The following is an 18,921-nucleotide window of genomic DNA, read 5'->3' on the forward strand; positions in this document are numbered from 1 at the left end:
CACATTAATGCTTTTTCTTCTGAGGCTTTATTGCAGCACTGGCGAACAAGGAGCTCATGTGTACCAACCATTATATAGGGGTCATATTCTAGGTAGGAAATCATACGAATGCAACAACTACATTGGTAGCGTTTATGTATCTGTTTTATTCTACATTTATACTCTCTTGTTTGTCCATGGACTAAAAGGTATTCAAACTACAAGCAACAAAAAGCATGGACAGTTATTTACAATTATGATAACGGAGCAAGGCCAACTGATGCTTTATAACAAAACCAAAAATGTATCTGCTAATATAAAGAACATTTTTACTCAAAATAAAAAGGATTAAAAACAAAATCAAAATTAGCTTTAATCTTGCTTCAAAAGCCTGCAAAATCTAGGACAGCAGAAAATACAATTGCAGTATATTCATTTATATACTATTTTGATGACTTGCAAAAAATAAAAAAAACCTGAACAAAAAGATTCACACGACTTGCCTAAAACACATGTATAAACAGAATAAACATCTTTATTACCAGCCAGGCCTGTTCTGGAGTATATGCCATTTAGTAAATTCTTTTATGGAACATTTCACGACACCTGTATGTCTAATGATGATATTCAACCTGGTTAAGTATACGACAGGACACAAAATGTGACTTTATACCTGAAATTTTACGTCTGAAAAGTAGGAACTTTTAACTAAAATAGCCTCCTATTGTCATTTAGTTGAATGAAAATGGACATAAATCAGATTACATCACTAATACCAGTATCACTAATATTTACAAAATGGTTTTGTTTTAATAAATTAAAGTCAATGCAACATCCATGCAAGCTAGAATGCTAGCTTTTTTGGTTACAAGAACATGAAGTATTGACAAGTCCCAAGCTGTAAAGACTTTAAAAATCCATGTTTTCCTTCAAACTGTATCCATTCCTCGCATTCCCGATGTGAAACCCAAGCCCATTCCTCTCTGGGTGTGGGTTTGTGATCTCGCCATTTCATACTGTGCATCCAGATTTCGAAAAACTTCTTCTTGCTGCTTCAGGGTTTTGAAACTTTCCTTATTGAGTGAACTAGGCCCCGCCTGATCCTCATGCTAAAGTAATTATAAAAAAAAAATATATATATATATTATACATATCAATTAATTTACAAAAACTGAAGTGAATGTATAGAATAGATACAATATTGAGCCAACCTGGCCATTAACATATCTTAATTTACTAGCATTTAGCTCAAGTACATCATAGAAATGTTTTCAAATCAATACTGTACATTGACTTTTAGGCAATATATTAAACTCACTAATGTTATCAAATTTAAGTAAAATACTTGATGCAACTTCTACCAAAAGTTACTACAAAGAATTGCCATTTTTGGTGCTTTAGTGAATACAAGTAGCGTGAAGCCATATGAACACTTAACACTGCAATGCCTTTTTGTTGGAATAGTAAGCATTATGCTGTCTGAAAGTTGAAACCAAGTACCAAGCATATTACAGTTCACAATCCTTTTTGATAAAGTTAATGCAGAGATTAAAACAATACGTGCTATATAAAGTCTGTAGGTGTGCAAACAGGTTAGTCTTAGGACACAGGTTTAAAATAAAGCAACTTACTTTTATGCCCATCAATTTCCTAAATTTTACATTTTGGTCCTTGTTTCCAAAATTTAGCTTTTCCCAGATTTCTGCCGATTGAGATTTATCCTACAAGGCGAGAGAAGAAAAAAAAAAAAAAAAAAAAAATACAGAAGGTAAAACAACCACATATAAAAATATAACTATTAAGAACGTATCATTACAATTTTTTTGGTCTACATTATTTGCTTTTCACCATTTTCTTAATGTATTTCAATATAACCAGCATTTTGTTTCTATAGCAAATCATTTACAAAGTTACATTCCCTTCCTCTTCTGAAACTGGCTCTGGCACACCCCTTTTTGAGCCCTGACCTCTCTCTAGCAGTGCACCAATTGTATCGTGACTGCCTGGTCACATGATGTTCTACACAGATCTTTGCATCTTGGGTCCTCTTCTGCTGCACTGACAGACATTTAGTGAGCCCCCGAGCCGAATCTTCACCGATCGCAGGAAAACGGATCGATCGGCAACTTAGCTAATTACTTATCATTGTATTGATGCACATATGTACAGGCAGTCCTCATTTTACAACGAATGGCTTATCCAACGCTATGCAATGCATACCTATATTCATTTTTACAACGCCAAAACGGCTTATCCAACGCTCTTACGACGCTTTGCAAAGTTGTTTATGTGTATATAATATATATATATATTATACTATACTATACATTATATTTTTATATTATATATTATGTTATATTATATATATATATATATAATTCAATATTTGCACTATATAATTTATGTGTGTGCTGCATATCTTATTGTCTGCGTAAAATATTTTGTGTATTTTAGCATTAAAAATGCCTTCAGGAACGGAACCTTTCATTTATACAGTGTTCCTATGGGAAAACGTGTTTCGCTTTACAACGTTTCGCTTTACAACGTTTCGCTATCCAACGACATTTTGAGTAACGCATTGTGTCGGATAACAGAGGACTGCCTGTAAGTGGGATAAAACGGTAGCTTGGACTGCAGCTTTAAAGGGCATCCTGTGTGCTCAATCCAGAGTTATGAGAACGCTGTAGCTTTGGCAATAATTCTTTACTGTTGCATGACATCAAAAGTACTGTTTATTAAAGCGAGTCGTCTTACCCCTTCCTTTTTGCCTTGCCAAAGCTTTTTCCGTTTCTTCTCTTGCTCTGCAAATCTCATTGGGTTCACCGCTGCAGGATTATAATAACTCGGTACAGAAATGCCAGTCTCTGCTAATGCCTTGGCCTGTAGAGCAGCCATCTGTGCTGCCATTGCAATCTGAGGAGTAACTTGCGTTCCGGAGGCCAACAAAGCAGCTACATTGATAACTGATCCTCCTCCCCCCGTTGCAGCAACTAAAAAGAAATATAGCACAGTGCATGATTAAAAGCGGCTCATTGCTGCAGGAGATCTGCATACCTGTATGTGGGTCAGATTTAACTAGAAGTAACATTTCCTTTTTACAGGCAAATACAAGCAGAGGGAAAATAAAAACTGGCAAAGTATGTGGCATGCTATGTAATGCCAGCAGTTATAATTAGCAGCTTGTTTCCCATTATTACCTGCTACAATTTCTTGATCCTTGTGTTTTTCAACCATTTCTTTTTCACGCTGCTCCTGCAGTTTTTTTGCTCTTTCCAATCTAAAGGAAAAGCGACATGGCTGGATCAAGGATCAATGTTCAAAAGAAAGGAATCTTTATTAAGACCTGAGTTCCCCAACAAGTCAAACTGTTACACAAGTTAAACATAGAAACTACAATGAGAAATCCTTTATATTACAGGGGTGCGCAAACTCCCCCCCCTTACCTCCGATGTCAAATGATGCCGTGGGGTCATGTGATGTCATGTTGCCGTGGTAACGTGACCCCACAGCATAATTTGCAGTCGCGTTGCCAAGACGACACGTCGCTGGAAGCCACGGTAAGGGAAGTTACAGAGGCCTTGCACAGTCCCTGGCATTTAAAAAGAGCGCTGGACCTCAGTAACTGCCACGCCTTCACCCCCCCCCCCCCCCCGCACCCCCTGGGAAAATCGCATGGCCCCCCAGCTTTATAACTGCAATGGTGATTTCAAAGGAATATGGAAAATATGAAAGTATGCTGTAAAAATAGCACACTTCCCAAATTAAAGATAGTTACCAAAATGGATAAAATACCTGCAACTTTAACACAAGGGAGATTCTGACAATGCAGAAAATGACATTTTTAATGTCCTTCCCACAAAAGTTTGCACTTAAATAGTTTTATTTATAATAATAAAAGAGAATCTGTCTCTCTGTCAGACCGTGACACCTAGACACCTGAAACTTTGCAGGCAGGGGACCCTAGGGGTGTGCACCTCTTTAATTCTATGGAGTTATCATTTCTGTGACAAGCAAGTCAGCCAATGGGTGTTGTACCATGTATCTAGCACGTGACACCATAATGCACATAGCCTGGTGGCAGTTAAGGGTAGTCAGATAGCTATAAAGTTTAGACAAAGCAGATGGAGAGGAAATCAGTTGACAATGCTGGAGAGAGAGGAGGACCGATTTGGGGGTAGTTAAGGAAAGTGACGGAGGAAGAGATGAGGGGGGGAAGAAAGGCGCGAGGGAGAAGGGGAGAGAGAGACCCGTGCGAAGCCGGGCACTTTAGCGAATGCATGTTAAAAGAGAGCCGTCTCAAAAATATCTACCTTCTAGCTAATGCTTCTTGGGCGTCCATAGCTGTATTTCGTCCTCGAAAAGTTGGAGGAGGACTTGGTGGTGTTCGGCTTCGACTCTTACTGTGCTTTCGTGGTTTTTCAATTCTTCTCTTCTTTTCTCTAGAAGAAGAATAAAACATTTTGCTTATGCAAAAAGTCCTCCTGTCCATGCCCCTTACTCGCAGTTGTGGAAAAAGTTCCACTCACTCGAATCTTTCATGAATGCCGCGGGTACACACACCCATCGCCATGAGAGCGCGATCACTATCAAATAGTTATCCTACGATTGAAGGACGAGGCACTCCAGAGGACTATTTCTAATGTAGAAAACCATCCTTTTCCATGAAACGATTTCCTACGTTTGACATCGTCCTGTGGAGTGCCTCTTCCTTCCGTTACACGATTTATTTATTTTTGTACTAAACATAGTATGTATTTTACAACATACAAAATATCTCTTCCTTAGACGCACTGTATTAAAACGACAGAAAATAGATATGAAATCTTAAAACCTTATGTATTGCTACACCTATTAAAGGAGTAATCCATGGCGATTATTTTTTTTATTTTTTAATACAGGATTGAAGCAAGGGGTCTCATCTCCGAGGACCCCCATTTTCCAGATACTGTCCTCCGAAGTGAGTGCCGGTATCTCCTGTAGTTTAAAGCTCCCGTGTCACATGGACCAATAGGCGACGTCACGGGTTGCTATTGGCCTGCAGGGCCCGGGAGCTTTGAAAATCAGCCATAATGTGAAGCCTAAAGTGGCTACCAGCACCTACTATGGAGGCAAGTATCTCGGGAAGCAGCGAGTACCAGGAGCTGAAATTAATGGGGTTCAGCACCGGAGACTCCGATTCAAATACACAAATAAAAAAAACCTGCATTGGATTGCCTCCAAGTAGTAACACCTTGGCACAAACATACTCTTCTCACGGACCAATATAGCTACCAGAACTCTACACAAAAACAGCAAAACAGCGAACCAGCTTAATATTACACTGGTGTCGGTTAGAAAGAAGATGACCACGTTTTCAACCATCAAGCCACGGGAGATGCACACGGGATTATAAGCCTTGTCCGTAAAACAATTAAGGGAGGACATCTATTTCACTAGATGCCGTATAGCCAAGTCAGAGTAGAATTGGCAGCCAATGCATTATAATAAGTCACAGGGAATCAGGTGCATATAAACAAGGACTTCATATAGACCAGTCCGGAAGCAGCATGTTGGTGGCCCTTGAGGACTGGTGTTGGTCACCCGATATAGACCATCTTTTGCATCACGCAAGACAAGAGCTTATGTATGTGAAACGGTACAGAATTCATGTATATCAGCATGAGCACCAGGTTAATGTTAGGCCGCGATTATAGTGCCTGCGGGGGAGCACACAGCGCGGCCGTCGCATCTAAAACAAATTATTTTGCTGTGCCAGGATGCAGTCGCTCCGTTGCGCACACTATGTGCAGGTATTTGTTTGGCGGCGTGGCCGCGGGCACTGTAATCGCGGCCTTAGTCGCCCTGCAGACGGGGTTCTATTTCACACTTACCGGCTTCTGCTCCTACTCTTGCTTCGATGTCTGTGCCTGGATCGGGACGTTGACCGAGGACGCTTCTTTTTCTCTCTGCTCCTGGAGCGGGACTTTTTTCTGTCACGGCTTTTACTACCATGATGTCTGTAACATTGCAGAATCTTTAGCAAATGCGCTCTTATTTTAGAGCAAGTATGAACCGACACGATCTGCACTCCAGAAAGGTCGTTATAACTTAGCTCTGGCAAGGTAACCGGCAAATAGTGGTTTATGGGAAAGAAATTAAACATGAAGCTCAAACGGTTTATGCTGCTCTTCCAATTCTTATTTTTCCATAGTAGTGCCATTAGCGTAAAGAACAAGTAATGCCCGTGTCTACTTTTCCAATAGGTCAGGAGCAGCCAACGCCAATCACCAAGGGCCACCAACAGGTCAGGTTCTAAGGAAATCCTTGCTTCAGCACAAGTGGCTCAATCAGTGGCTCAGACGAACTGATTGAGCCACCTGTGCTGAAAAAGGTATACCCAGAAAACCTGACCTGTTTGTGGCCCTTGCACAGTAGAGTTGCCACTCCAGCAATAGGTTACCTATAGATATGTATGTCCTTGCATGTCAGAGGCTTGACTACTACACAATTGTCAGTGCTGACTTCGAGCAACTTAAAGACGGTCAGCATCATATTCCGGATACCTACGCAGCTGCATGCTACTACTGTGTGACAACACTTTTTAAAGATAAGAATACTATGTTTAGTTCTTAGCCAAAGCTGTGGCAATACTTGCACTTTCCCATAGTAATAACAATAAGCAAACAAAATACCTTTCCCGTGAGCGGGACCTCGAATGGCTTCTGCCTCCAGACGATTTCCTCTCTTTCCGCCTGTGTCTCTCCTCTCCGTTTTCCGCCGAGTTGAGCCGCTCCCTCATTTTGTCAGAATAATCTTTGTCACTATGGTCATCGGGTCTGTGTTTCTTGGACTCGTGTTTTTTTGCCTGTATTAAGAAGAAGTTGGTTCTTTCAGGAAAATAGTGCAACAAAGAGTTAGTATGGGTATCATAAGATTGAAATGATACGTCGTGAAGTAACATTTGTAACCTTAGTAGAATCTTTAAACCAAGACTTCAAATTTAGAGCTTATTCATTTACTATTAAAACAATTAAGGTTTAAAAAACCCTAAATGTTGTATTTATACTGGATCAAAATCCTGAATTACTAACAAGTCAGTAACTTCTAAGTTTTGGAGACTTCCACATAGTTTAAAATGACTGCCTAGATTTTTTAAAGCATTCCTTCATAACATGTGGCAAATTTCCATAGTAAAGCTCTTCAGGAGTAGATGGTCAAATGTTTACTTTAATATCTGATGCATTTATACCCAGTATGTAGACTGTTTACTTTTAGAAATTGCTGAGTACATGGTTCGTGCTACATAAAAATATTTGCATAAGATCACTTAAATTATCAAGGAATATAGATTTCAGCTACACATTAAAGCCTTTAAAATATTACGGCCTTGGAAATCAACAATTCCTGGACTTAAATCCAATATTCTGTGGGGTGTCTGATTTTCCGAGCTACCTCAGATAACACACAAAGTGCATCGGTTTCAGTACCTGCCTTTTAAAATAAAACAGCATATCATTGTTATACTCCCTTAGGCCTAGAAATCCTAAGAAGTGTTGTCCCTCCAGGTTCCTGTATCCACACAGCAGGTGCAACAAGGAATGAACTGCTTGTTTACATATAGTGTTCAAAACACAACAGACAACCTATTTAGAATTAGCTAGAGATGCTTCTTTACCTAGCATACAAAACAAATATGTTCCTTAAGGGAAAGTTTAGTCTATCACAATAATGTAAATAGATTTCGAACTAGATATCTAGTCTATAAAATCAGCATATTTAAAGCTCAAGTTTGAGACAATTGCATGTGAACACGCAGCTTGCCTGTGCAGTGACAGAGTCTCTTAGTGAAGTGGGAACAATACACTACAGATCCTTTTTCTCTGTACCATTTTAGAAAAGGACACCCACGCTTTCTTTACTGCAAAGTGAGGGTGTATGTAGCAACATGCCCCTCAGGGAATGTGAATAGACTTTGAAGATATTGAAGGTCATGTATACTTATAACCCGTTAGGTAACCACTGCATACACCACCATCTCAATGTATGGGAAAGTAAAAACAGCGGTTGTTACAAAGTATTTAATACAAAGATTTAATTAGCCATAAACCAGTGGCATAGAAAGTCACACTAAATGTGAATAGGTAGCAGATTCAATATTCCATATAGAGCTTTCGAATTTGCACATCTATATTGCATTTAAAGGGGTGCTTATGGTTAACAACATATAACCCATCTTCAACCTATTACAGCATTAGGTAAATCACGTACAATGCAATCAATATAGATTTACAAGCAGCACTTACTGGAAACAAATCCTTAAACAGTTGACTTAAGATATGTTATAAGGCAAATATGAGGTTGAATGACTGATAGTTACCTTATCATGAAGTAGGCTTATTATTTTGTTATCTGAGCCTGCAGCGTCTTCAGTTCAGTCTCTTCGTGCTTTAGCACGCTGAGTATGATTTATTATAGAAATGTTATCATGTGGTCTAAGCAAAATAATCCATTTTAAATAAACGCTTCCTACAATAAAACTGATCACCAAACACCAGTTATACGTTAAGCTTTTGTGATCAAGCTTGTGACCTTCTTGAGCATTCTGTTTAAAAAGGGAATGGAGCACGACCCATCATGATGTGAGGTTGTGACCCAAATACATTCATATGTTCTTTTCCCACAACTGTTAGCTCAAGAAGGGGCGAAGGGAGGGGGATAAGCCCTGTCAACATCATTTTCAGAAGATTATCTGTATTTATAGAAGCACAACTTGCAGTTTCTTTTTCTTTTTAATTATACAATGAAGCAGGGGGTCTCCGCAGCTGATCTGCATTAATTTCAGCTCTGGGGACCCCTATTCCCTAAATACAGACCTCCCCGAAGGGGGTGCCGGTATCTCCTTCATATTTAAATGTCATTCATCACGTGGGCCAATAGGAAGCCGCAAAGGATGACGTCACAGCATCCTATTGGCCCTCAAGATGCAGAACATTTAAAGCCGCCATTGTTAGCCCCAACAAGTCCCGTCTGAGCTGCTACCAGTTCAGCTCCGGAGACGCCCTGCTTCCATCCCAGAACTAAAGAAAAGGCAACTACTTGTGCTGCTTTAATGAAAATAAACACAAAACAGGGGACACAAACTCAAGCTTCAAGGGTAGGAGTACAAATGTTAAAAATGAAATGGCCATCTACTGCTCATCAACAGTATATTTCACCATCAGCAAAAGAATGAAAAGAAACAGCATGGAAGCCATGCAATTAAAAACAGCGCTAACTAGGAAATAAGGTCATAGTAATTCACTATAAAAACCTTTTGTAAATTATTTAACAAATTGCTGACAGAGGCATAAATATAACAGCGTTGATATGTACAAACATAACACGAGCAGGGCATTTATAAGCAGCAATATGGTCAGGAGCACAGTGTGTTTTTATCAACTTTAGGTATGTACTTACCACGTAGTAAATAATAATTTGTATAAACAAACAAGATATTCAGCATAAGATACCGATACACTACAAAGTGCTAATTACCTCTTTGCTCCTGCTTCGACTTCTGTTTTTTCTTCCTTCATTATCTGTAGACGAATAAGCAACATTATAAAAGCTTGCCAATGGCCATTTAAATTAAGCGATGACAACTGATAATTCTATACACTTTTATTCAAACGTAAATAAAAAATAAAATGTTTATTTTGTTGGTCCTTCCAAATCTACACAAACATAGTTTCAAGTTGTTTATAACGTACCCGACTTGCGTTTCCGCTCCCTTGAACGTGACCGAGATCTTGAGTAATGCTGTTTTAAGGTCCTAGGGGATTTTGATGGATCAGAATGTTCCCTTCTCTTTTCTATGTCTGGTGAGGACTTCTCAGAGGTAACTCCATCTCGCTCTGCATCACTAGACTAAGGCAACAAATGAAAGTATACGATTATTAGCAGCTTAAATCATTTTAGGTTGGTATTTTCTTTAATTTTACTTTCCTTTAACCAAGAAAAATCAGAAACCCCCCAAAACTTATCATGTAAGATAGGGGTGCTCAACTCCAGTCCTCAAGCCCCCCACATCCCTGCTTCAGCACAAGTGGCTCAATCTTTAACGGAGCCACCTGTGCTAAAGCAGGGATATCCTGAAAACCTGACCGATTTGGGGGGCTTGAGGACTGGAGTTGAGCACCCCTGATGTAAGACAAAGTAAAGAATTTCATGTAGACAAACATCTGTATCCCATCAATAAGATCTTAAGTATAAGCAACCAAATGGCGCACTCCAATGTAAACAACTAATTCTACACAGGATAATGTGCACTATTTTCCAAAACGTTACACTTGGACGCAATTAACACAACATTGGAATAGCTATGTTCTTCACTCAGATTACTCCCCTACCCAAGTCATGTTCACAAACTAACTGTTGTGACAGCTAAGTCCATGGTGTGGGAGACCGCGTGGAGGCGTCCGCACGGGGCGTGATCAGACTGCCTTAAGGCAGTGATCGCGCCCATAGACCGTGCAGTCGCACGTGGGTGGAGGCAGGAAGGGGCGCAGGCGTTGCACAAGAAATCAGTTGAAACTGATTTCTTGGCGCGACACGTGGGTCACGTGAGCGATTCGCCCAATGAGGGCAAACAAGTTCCGTGACGCCCCACTGACCATGGCCAGGGAAAGCACCCGGTTACCTCACAGCCTCCGCACGGGCGAAGGCACCATGGCCCAGGCCTAAGATGTTTCCAGTCTGAAAACTGCAACGTTATGAAGAATAGTGAAGCCGCTGCCAGAATGTTTTTACATTTTCTATGTTAGCCATTGGTATTAACGTGCCATATCTTTATTTAATTAACCAGTATATCAAACCACCCCCCAAAAATTCAGGAGAACTCCATATTGATGGCTAATGTTTATTGTCTTTTATATTGTTAATTACGTGGCTTGTGCCCTAACCCACTCCAACAGAGTGCATGGGTTATCCCGGTCAGAGAGAGAGACAGAGAGACACAGAGAGGGGGGGGGGAAACAGCTACCACATCCCAAGGAAGACAACTGGTGCGCGCATTACCCGCTCCCGACTCAAGGAGGCAGTGACAACAAATAATAACACGGGGCTTTTCCGCGGCCCTGGAACCAGTACACTTTAAAGCTGCAGTTCATGCAATATCCTGCATATGTGTTTTTTTTAAATATCAGTTGTGTAGTAAGAAAAAATTCTTTTAGTATTTTCTGTTTTAAAAAAAACAACTTTGAAAGACCAATTTTCTTGTATTCTATTTTAACAAGCATGCTTGTTCCTATAGCAACGATTTACAGTCCCCATATTTAAAGATGTCGCCAAATTTTGCCAATCAATAGACGGAGAACCAATTGACCGGCAGCTATGCAGATTTTTAGGTTAAGTAGAGATTGCCCAGATAAAACTATTGAAGTAAAAAAACAAAACTATTGAAGTAAAAAAATCCTTTACCACGGCCCTACAGACCGGTAATCCTGGTGCGGTAATCCCAACTCCAAGAGCGTTTATTAAAATACCAGCTGCAATTCAACGCTTCATTAAACGGCTGCGTTTACAGGTGTAATAAGTCGCTTTTTTAAATAACTGCCTCTGATGTTGATCGTAAAGATTTTATATCAATAGGTTATTTAAATAAAAAAGGAGTCCTCATTTCCGACTGTCTGGTGTTGTGATTACTTACAGGTAACGTGTGTATGTTACCGCCCGCCCTCGTTATACTGCGCTACGGAATGTGTTGGCACCATACACATACAAGTGACGGGTAATAATGCAGGATGGGAGAGGGAGGATGGAGGATGGAGGCTGGCGGTACAGGCCGCTGCCTGGTGTCATGGCGGATCAGCGGCCGCCATTTTAACAGCAGTATGAAGGCCGAGGGGAGGGAGACGGACATCGCGTTACCTACCCCCCGCGCGTTCCCCCGTCACCTACCGCCATCCGTGGGTAATAATATCCTCCGCCTACAGCCGTTACTTCCCGAGCGGGGAACGCCCGAGCACACCGACACTCAGCGGAGAGGGAGTCGGACTGCGCGCGGCGGGGCGGAGCTCGGAAATAACCCGTCTGTGGCAACAAAGGAATGGACGCAGGCCGCGCGCACGTAGGCATGCACGCGCACGGCGCCCCAGCGGAGGGGGAAGGCGCGCGATGACGTCAAGCACGTAGCAGTACGTCATCCGCAAAAGCCCGCCAATTTTTATAAAATCGGCTTGTTCTCTTGTCAGGTGTCGTTGAGCGAGTGGGTACCCGGTGCAGAGCCGGTAACTGTCACCTGTGCTCCGGGTGTGAGTTTAGAAGGGTGTGAGTTTAGAAGGGTGTGAGTTTAGAAGGGTGTGAGTTTAGAAGGGTGTGAGTTTAGAAGGGTGTGAGTTTAGAAGGGCTGAGGTGGGACGGTGCCGGGGGTTTGGGTGTTGGTGATGCCGGGAGTTTGGGTGCGAGGGACGCCGGACGGTGCCGGGGGTTTGGGGACGCCGGACGGTGCCGGGGGTTTGGGGGTGCCGGGGGTTTGGGTGTGAGGGATGCGGGACGGTGCCCGGGGTTTGGGTGTTGGTGACGCCGGGGGTTTGGGTGCGAGGGATGCCGGACGGTCCCGGGGGTTTGGGTGCGAGGGACGCCGGACGGTCCCGGGGGTTTGGGTGCGAGGGACGCCGGACGGTCCCGGGGGTTTGGGTGCGAGGGACGGTGCAGGGGGTTTGGGGACGCCGGACGGTGCCGGGGGTTTGGGGGCGAGGGACGGTGCCGGGGGTTTGGGGACGCGGGACGATGCCGGGGGGGTTTGGGGTCGTGGGACGCCGGGGGTTTGGGGACGAGGGACGGTGCCGGGGGTTGAGGTACGCCGGAAGGTGCCGGGGGTTGGGGGCGAGGGACGATGCCAGGGGGGGTTGGGGGCGAGGGACGATGCCAGGGGGGTTTGGGGCGAGGGACGATGCCAGGGGGGTTTGGGGGCAAGGGACGCCGTGAGTTTGGGGGCGAGGGACGGTGCCGGGGGTTTGGGGACGAGGGACGGTGCCGGGGGTTGAGGGACGCCGGAAGGTGGTTGGGGGCGAGGGACGGCGCCGGGGGTTTGGGGACGCCGGGGGTTTGGGGGCGAGGGACTCCTTGACGGCGCCGAGGGACCCCTGACGGCGCCGGGGGTTTGGGGACGCCGGGGGTTTGGGGGCGAGGGACTCCTTGACGGCGCCGAGGGACCCCTGACGGCGCCGGGGGTTTGGGGGCGAGGGACGCCGGGGGTTTGGGGGCGAGGGACGCCGGGGGTTTGGGGGCGAGGAACGCCGGGGGTTTGGTGGCGAGGGACGCCGGACGGTGCCGGGGGTTTGGTGGCGAGGGACGCCGGACGGTGCCGGGGGTTTGGTGGCGAGGGACGCCGGACGGTGCCGGGGGTTTGGGGGCGAGGGACGCCGGACGGTGCCGGGGGTTTGGGGGCGAGGGACGCCGGACGGTGCCGGGGGTTTGGGGGCGAGGGACGGTGCCGGGGATTTGGGGGCGAGGGACGCCGGACGGTGCCGGGGGTTTGGGGGCGAGGGACGGTGCTGGGGGTTTGGGGGCGAGGTACGCCGGACGGTGCCGGGGGTTTGGGGGCGAGGGACGGTGCTGGGGGTTTGGGTGTGCGTGAGATGGGCTCTGGTGGGACGGTGCCTGAGTGAGGGACATTTGGGGAGAACTGCATACTGTACATCTTATTGGGTTTTCTTAGCAGAAAATCCCATCCCGGATATACCTTCTCCATTGTAAAAAAATCCTAGGCCATACTCTAATGTGCCAGTATATTAAAAGATGTAATATTTTGAGAGATTATTCTATATATAGATCTCTTACTTGGGTTTTATCTAGGGGTGCACGGCCTCTGTCCTAGCCATCCAGATTTGAGATACATTTTAGTTTTCATGCTTCATCTGTAGGTTGCAATGCATTTGCATTTTTTGTGAATCTATATAATTGTCCCACTTCTTTAATCAATAAAATCATAGATCTTCCTGGAACTTGTTTGTATTCTGTAATAAAACTGGCTAACCTGGATTGTTGCTTTATGAACACTATTCTCTCAAATACTTGAAAGGGAATTTTTCCAGTGTGGACAGTCAAGATCACTTGTCAACCATGTGTGATTTACCTAACTTTAAAGCAGTAATTACACTTTTTGTAAACTGTCTAAACTAAATCGTCAAGTTGGTTACGTACATTGTCCACCCACCTGTCCCTCCTTTTTTGAGTCCTTATTGTATCAATACAGGAACATTATCAACATGTGGAACGATATTGAGCTTTTAACGAATGATGACACTGGCAGTTGCCGTCTGAGCGTTGACTCGAGGCAGGAAAGTGGAACGGCCTTATATCAGATGGACACACTACTTACAATCTCATCTTCCGATGCGGTGAGCATTGCCAACATATGTATCTGAATGAAAAAGTAGTAGCGACCGTTTCAAATGAATAGGACCAAAGTATTCCCCGGCAGGGGACCTAAGTGTTCCCCCGCATGGGACCTAAGTGTTCCCCCGCATGGGACCTAAGTGTTCCCCCGCATGGGACCTAAGTGTTCCCCCGCAGGGGACTAAAGTGTTCCCCCGCAGGGGACTAAAGTGTTCCCCCGCAGGGGACTAAAGTGTTCCCCCGCAGGGGACTAAAGTGTTCCCCCGCAGGGGACTAAAGTGTTCCCCCGCAGGGGACTAAAGTGTTCCCCCGCAGGGGACTGATGCTTCAACCAACCTTCATTAAGGCGCCCACGTTGTACAGATGTCTGGGTCTCAATGCAGTTTCTTTTTAGCAAACTGTTTTGGGCCTGCAATATAAACCAATCTTACATTTTTGTCATAAATGGTGTGTGGATATTTACATATTCCTATTTGACTGTAAAGGCATGCTTTATGATTTTATGGGGCTTTTTTTTTTTTTTTTACTCTGAAGGTGGTGTCAAACCCAAAGCTTTTTGCATACAATTCCAGTGAAGGATGTATAATTGTAGCGGACAGATCTGTATCACTTCTGGACAGCATTTGCCAAGCTCTTAAGCTACAACTCCAGTTTGGTGAGTATATCGTTTTGATGTGAAATATTAATTTTGGGACAATAAACCTGCTCGCAGTTCTCCACCAGATCTTGCCAAGAAGTTTAAAGCTGCAGACCGAGCAATATCCTACCTGTTTATTTTTACACATCCATATTGTACTTGTAGCATATTTTTTTTTTTTTAACAAAGCTGAATGACATTTTTAATGTATTATAATGTAACAAGCATTTTTGTTTCTATAGCAACCATTTACAAAGTCACATCCCCTTCCTCTTCTGAAACAGGCTCTGCCGCAGAAAATTCCCCATTGGCTTCAATGGGGAATTTTGGCCGAAAACTGCCAAATTGTCTGCATTGGTGACTATAGAATAAGCCCTTAATGTTTTTGTTCCATGCAGCACAAGTGTGAAGGAAATTGTTTTGTATGGACTTTTCTAGATACTGACGTAGATGCTGTTGGATTGTGTCATGAAGGACGGTTTCTTATAGTTGGAGAGAGAAATGGCAACATTCATCTTATCCATGTGCCATCAAGCCGAGTATTAATGACTAAAGTAAGTGCCTTTTATTTAATGATAAGATGCCGTTTCGGAAATCATCTCACTCTGAATGCTTAGTTGGTCCACTGAACAGTTGGATTTAGTAAATGTTACATTTTGCACTTTGTACATAAAAATGTGGTTTAATGAATTATTGTGGCTGGGTTCAACGTGATGTGTATTCACGTATGCAGATAAATGATCTGCTTATATGGGTTAAATAGACTTGAATTTTTTTATTTATTTTTTACATCCAGACTCGGGAACATTATAGTACTTTTTAAGAACTTTCAATGATGTGACTAAGTCTGCATGTAAGTTGATGCTTGTACTTTTAGATTTAAAATGTAAAGATTGTTGTCTTCCACCGTTTCTTGATATATTTAAAGCTGATTGTGAAATTTTTGCTCATTTTTTAAATAGACTTTGGTTCAAAGTGTTCCTGAAGGCAATCAACAAACCTATCATAATCTGCTGCTAGAAAAGGACACTTCGGATGTAGGTTAGTACAGCGAACATATATCCGAGTATTCATTTATTAAAATGGCTTGCCAACTAATACAATTACACCATCTTGTAATGTTTTGATTTCCAGAGCAAAAATGCTTTAACTTTTTTTGTTAATGTATAATTTAAAACTATTTTTTGCTTTTTATTCTTTTAATAGTCTACCGTTTCATCATACTATTTAATTGTAACGTTTACATGTTCATGACGCCTACAAAAAGGCAATTGAGCATTTAATATAATATTCCTGCTAATGGTCACAGACACTGTGTAGGAGACATGGGCACAGGTACAACCAAGGAGGCCTATTTTGGGAAAATAAACCTTGGCTTTTAGTCAGCCTGTAGCTTTAAGCAATACTGTTTTTAAGGAAGCACACAAATAAAGAGCTTATCCCTTTTTGTAAGAGCCAACTCTCTCCCAGTCCCTATCTGCCGGGCTGGGATGATAGGTCTCTTGTCAACCTATGATTCCAAGTCTGTGTTGTGTCCATCAGGGGGCCACCCTCTGGCGGATTCCAGGGTCTTCTGCACCCTGGATGTAGAGGGTGCCTTGCTGGCAACACAGTCCCTCTGTGCTCAACATCCCCTGCAGTTTCAGCAGGAGGCTTTTCTACCTATCTGATGAGCCAGGTAGAGACTGGTTAATTTCTTCCACAAGGACCAGGGGAGCACAGCTTGCAACCATGAAAAATAAATGGACATCATAGTGTAGTAATGTCATACGCAGCGGATATACAATTACTTGTAAGGGACTCACAAATGGCTACTCACAATAGAGCCATTTGTGAGCCCCTTACAAGTAATTGTATATCCACTGTGTGTGACATTACTACACTGTGATGTCCATTTATTTTGCATGGTTGCGAGCTGCGCTCCCCTGGTCCTTGAGGAAGAAGTTTATGCAAAAGACTAGTGGAACAGTCTTTACTTAGGGTTGAGTGTGTTTGTTTTACATCCTATTCACTTTTTGTTCTGACCACTATAGTTCACCACTAGAAGTGTTGTCACTATTAATGTTGTGTTTATTTGTGCACTTACGTTTTGTTTTTCACACATTTAATGCGCTATTATTTGGGTTTGTAGAGCGCTATCTGGCACCTTTTTTTGTTATGAGACTGGTTAATTGTCTCAAGCTACAATTAACCAGCTCCCTGCTGGATTCCTCAGACCAATACAGGCTTCTATTGAAGCCCTTTTAGACAGGGGTTAAAGCCCTGTCACACACTGCTTATGTGTCTTATATTTTATTCCATCCTGCATAGGTGTCTATCACATGTTTGTACAGACTAATGGAGGCTTCTTCTTCATTGCGTACCTCCATCTTGCAAGAATGAATGAGGGTATGTTGAATATTTATGTACGTTTTCATTATTTTGGTTCAGGTTCATTGGTTGGACACAATTGGGCTTGTTTTTACAAACACCCTTTTTTGTTTGCCTTCCTATGGATCAATATACTGTAAGTATAGATATAGGATAAAGTATCTGTCTACATTTAGCATAGGTTAAACTTGATGGATGTCGTCTTTTTTTTTTTTTTTTCAACCTCATCTATTATAGCTATTCACTTGCTTTAATGAGTTAAGTACTCATGTACAGGTCAATTACTGAATTTATGTATTTACAAAAAATACATTGTGTAATTTCTTTCTTTATGCAGCGATTGATACAATGGACTTCAGCTGTGCAAAACAGGTGAAAGCTGTGGGGTGGGGTGGTGGGGTGGTCAAACCATTTTTCTAACTGCATTATAAAGCCATCTATACACTGTCAATAACCTTTCTGTTTGTTTTTAACAGTTGGAAGAAAAACTAAAGATCTCATTCATCGCTACAGAAAAATATCATACAAATGGTGGTTTAAATATGGTGTTTGGTGATTTGCAGAGTGACACCCATCTAATTATAGGGGTAAAATAGCTAATCATTATCATATGAACAATACAGGTTCTACTTATCTGGCATTTTGGTTAAGAGCTATATCCAGGATAACTTGTGAAGTCCTATTCTGAATTGTAGTAATGTGTGCTTAATTTGACGTCCATGACATTTGTACATACTGTATGCTAAAAAAAAAAAAAAATGTTTTTGAAGAGTTTGCTTTTGGAAACTCTTAAGTAAAAATCCCACTTGAGCATTTGCATGTCTCTGACAACCCTGTCTTACCCCATTTGTTGCTTCGCAAACAATGCTGCTACTGCAGCCAGGGATTCTGGGAAACTCAGACTTCATTGACTCAATTTACAGGTGAAAGGATCCTCAGGGTGCAAAATAACTTTTTCCAAATGCCCTACCAGTTGTCAGGCTTATTTACAGTATCGCCTCACACTATTAAAATGTGATATACATGAAAAGTTCTGAGACCTATTGAATTGCCTTGTTAAAGCGTGAGCTTAGCCTGCATTTTTTTTTTTTTTTTTTTGCAAAGTAGTAATATATGGACTGCCACTTGGAGATGGCAGGTTGTTGTTGTTGTTGTTCCCTGAACATTAATGCAGAACTTGATAGATTGGGGTTCTTCAAATAAATATTAGTTTTATCTTGCCTCTGCACAGCTTTTCTCCCCCAAACCCACACATTATTGCCATTATTCTGATGCATTTAATGTTCTTACATCAGCGTAGTGCCCCTGGGCTCACCTTTAATATTAATCTCAGAAAAGCTGACTCGAGGAGAATAAAACAATACAAATATATTACAAAGCTATAGTTGGAAAAGGGGAGAGAAGGTATCAACCGATCACCATACAATAAATATAAATTGCCTCTGCTCAACCAGTGTGAATAACCTGTATAAATGAATCTTGCAGAGAATTTACAGATCTATTTATTCTGTGGTTTTATAAACATATATCTCTCAAACCTAGAAATGCATTTCTCCTGTCCACAAGAATACTAGGGA

General features: G+C 42.4%; 2 protein-coding genes across 7 annotated transcripts in view; one reads left to right on the top strand and one right to left on the bottom strand.

Moving 5' to 3' along the window:
- Window positions 1–122: 122 nt before the first annotated feature.
- Window positions 123–12,066, bottom strand: RSRC2 (arginine and serine rich coiled-coil 2). Of its 4 annotated transcripts, none has more exons than XM_075568276.1 (10): window positions 11,896–12,066; window positions 9,708–9,864; window positions 9,493–9,536; window positions 6,651–6,823; window positions 5,850–5,975; window positions 4,290–4,418; window positions 3,177–3,256; window positions 2,734–2,969; window positions 1,611–1,700; window positions 123–1,088 (listed from the first exon to the last, which is right to left on the bottom strand). In XM_075568276.1, exons 1-10 carry the CDS (start codon window positions 11,899–11,901, stop codon window positions 909–911), a joined length of 1,221 nt encoding a protein of 406 aa, XP_075424391.1. In that variant the 5' UTR covers window positions 11,902–12,066; the 3' UTR covers window positions 123–908. The 4 variants fall into 4 exon arrangements, with proteins under 4 accessions (XP_075424391.1, XP_075424392.1, XP_075424393.1 ...); XM_075568277.1 differs by having other exon boundaries at window positions 6,651–6,845; XM_075568278.1 differs by having other exon boundaries at window positions 6,651–6,845; window positions 11,870–12,066.
- The window catches only part of KNTC1 (kinetochore associated 1), a 56,334-nt gene continuing 49,174 nt past the window's right edge, over window positions 11,762–18,921 (top strand). Inside the window, exons 1-8 of one of the 3 annotated variants that reach the window (XM_075568271.1) lie at window positions 11,762–12,224; window positions 14,195–14,339; window positions 14,872–14,992; window positions 15,413–15,528; window positions 15,937–16,015; window positions 17,285–17,362; window positions 17,682–17,716; window positions 17,821–17,931. In XM_075568271.1, coding sequence (XP_075424386.1) covers window positions 14,208–14,339; window positions 14,872–14,992; window positions 15,413–15,528; window positions 15,937–16,015; window positions 17,285–17,362; window positions 17,682–17,716; window positions 17,821–17,931 — 672 coding nt within the window. In that variant the 5' untranslated portion in view covers window positions 11,762–12,224; window positions 14,195–14,207. Of the gene's footprint in view, window positions 12,249–14,194; window positions 14,340–14,871; window positions 14,993–15,412; window positions 15,529–15,936; window positions 16,016–17,284; window positions 17,363–17,681; window positions 17,717–17,820; window positions 17,932–18,921 lie in introns of all 3 variants that reach the window. The other 2 variants (XM_075568272.1, XM_075568274.1) reach the window with 2 other exon arrangements.

This window comes from Ascaphus truei, chromosome 13, assembly GCF_040206685.1.
Source record: "Ascaphus truei isolate aAscTru1 chromosome 13, aAscTru1.hap1, whole genome shotgun sequence".
In the NCBI taxonomy this organism is placed as follows: Eukaryota; Metazoa; Chordata; class Amphibia; order Anura; family Ascaphidae; genus Ascaphus; species Ascaphus truei.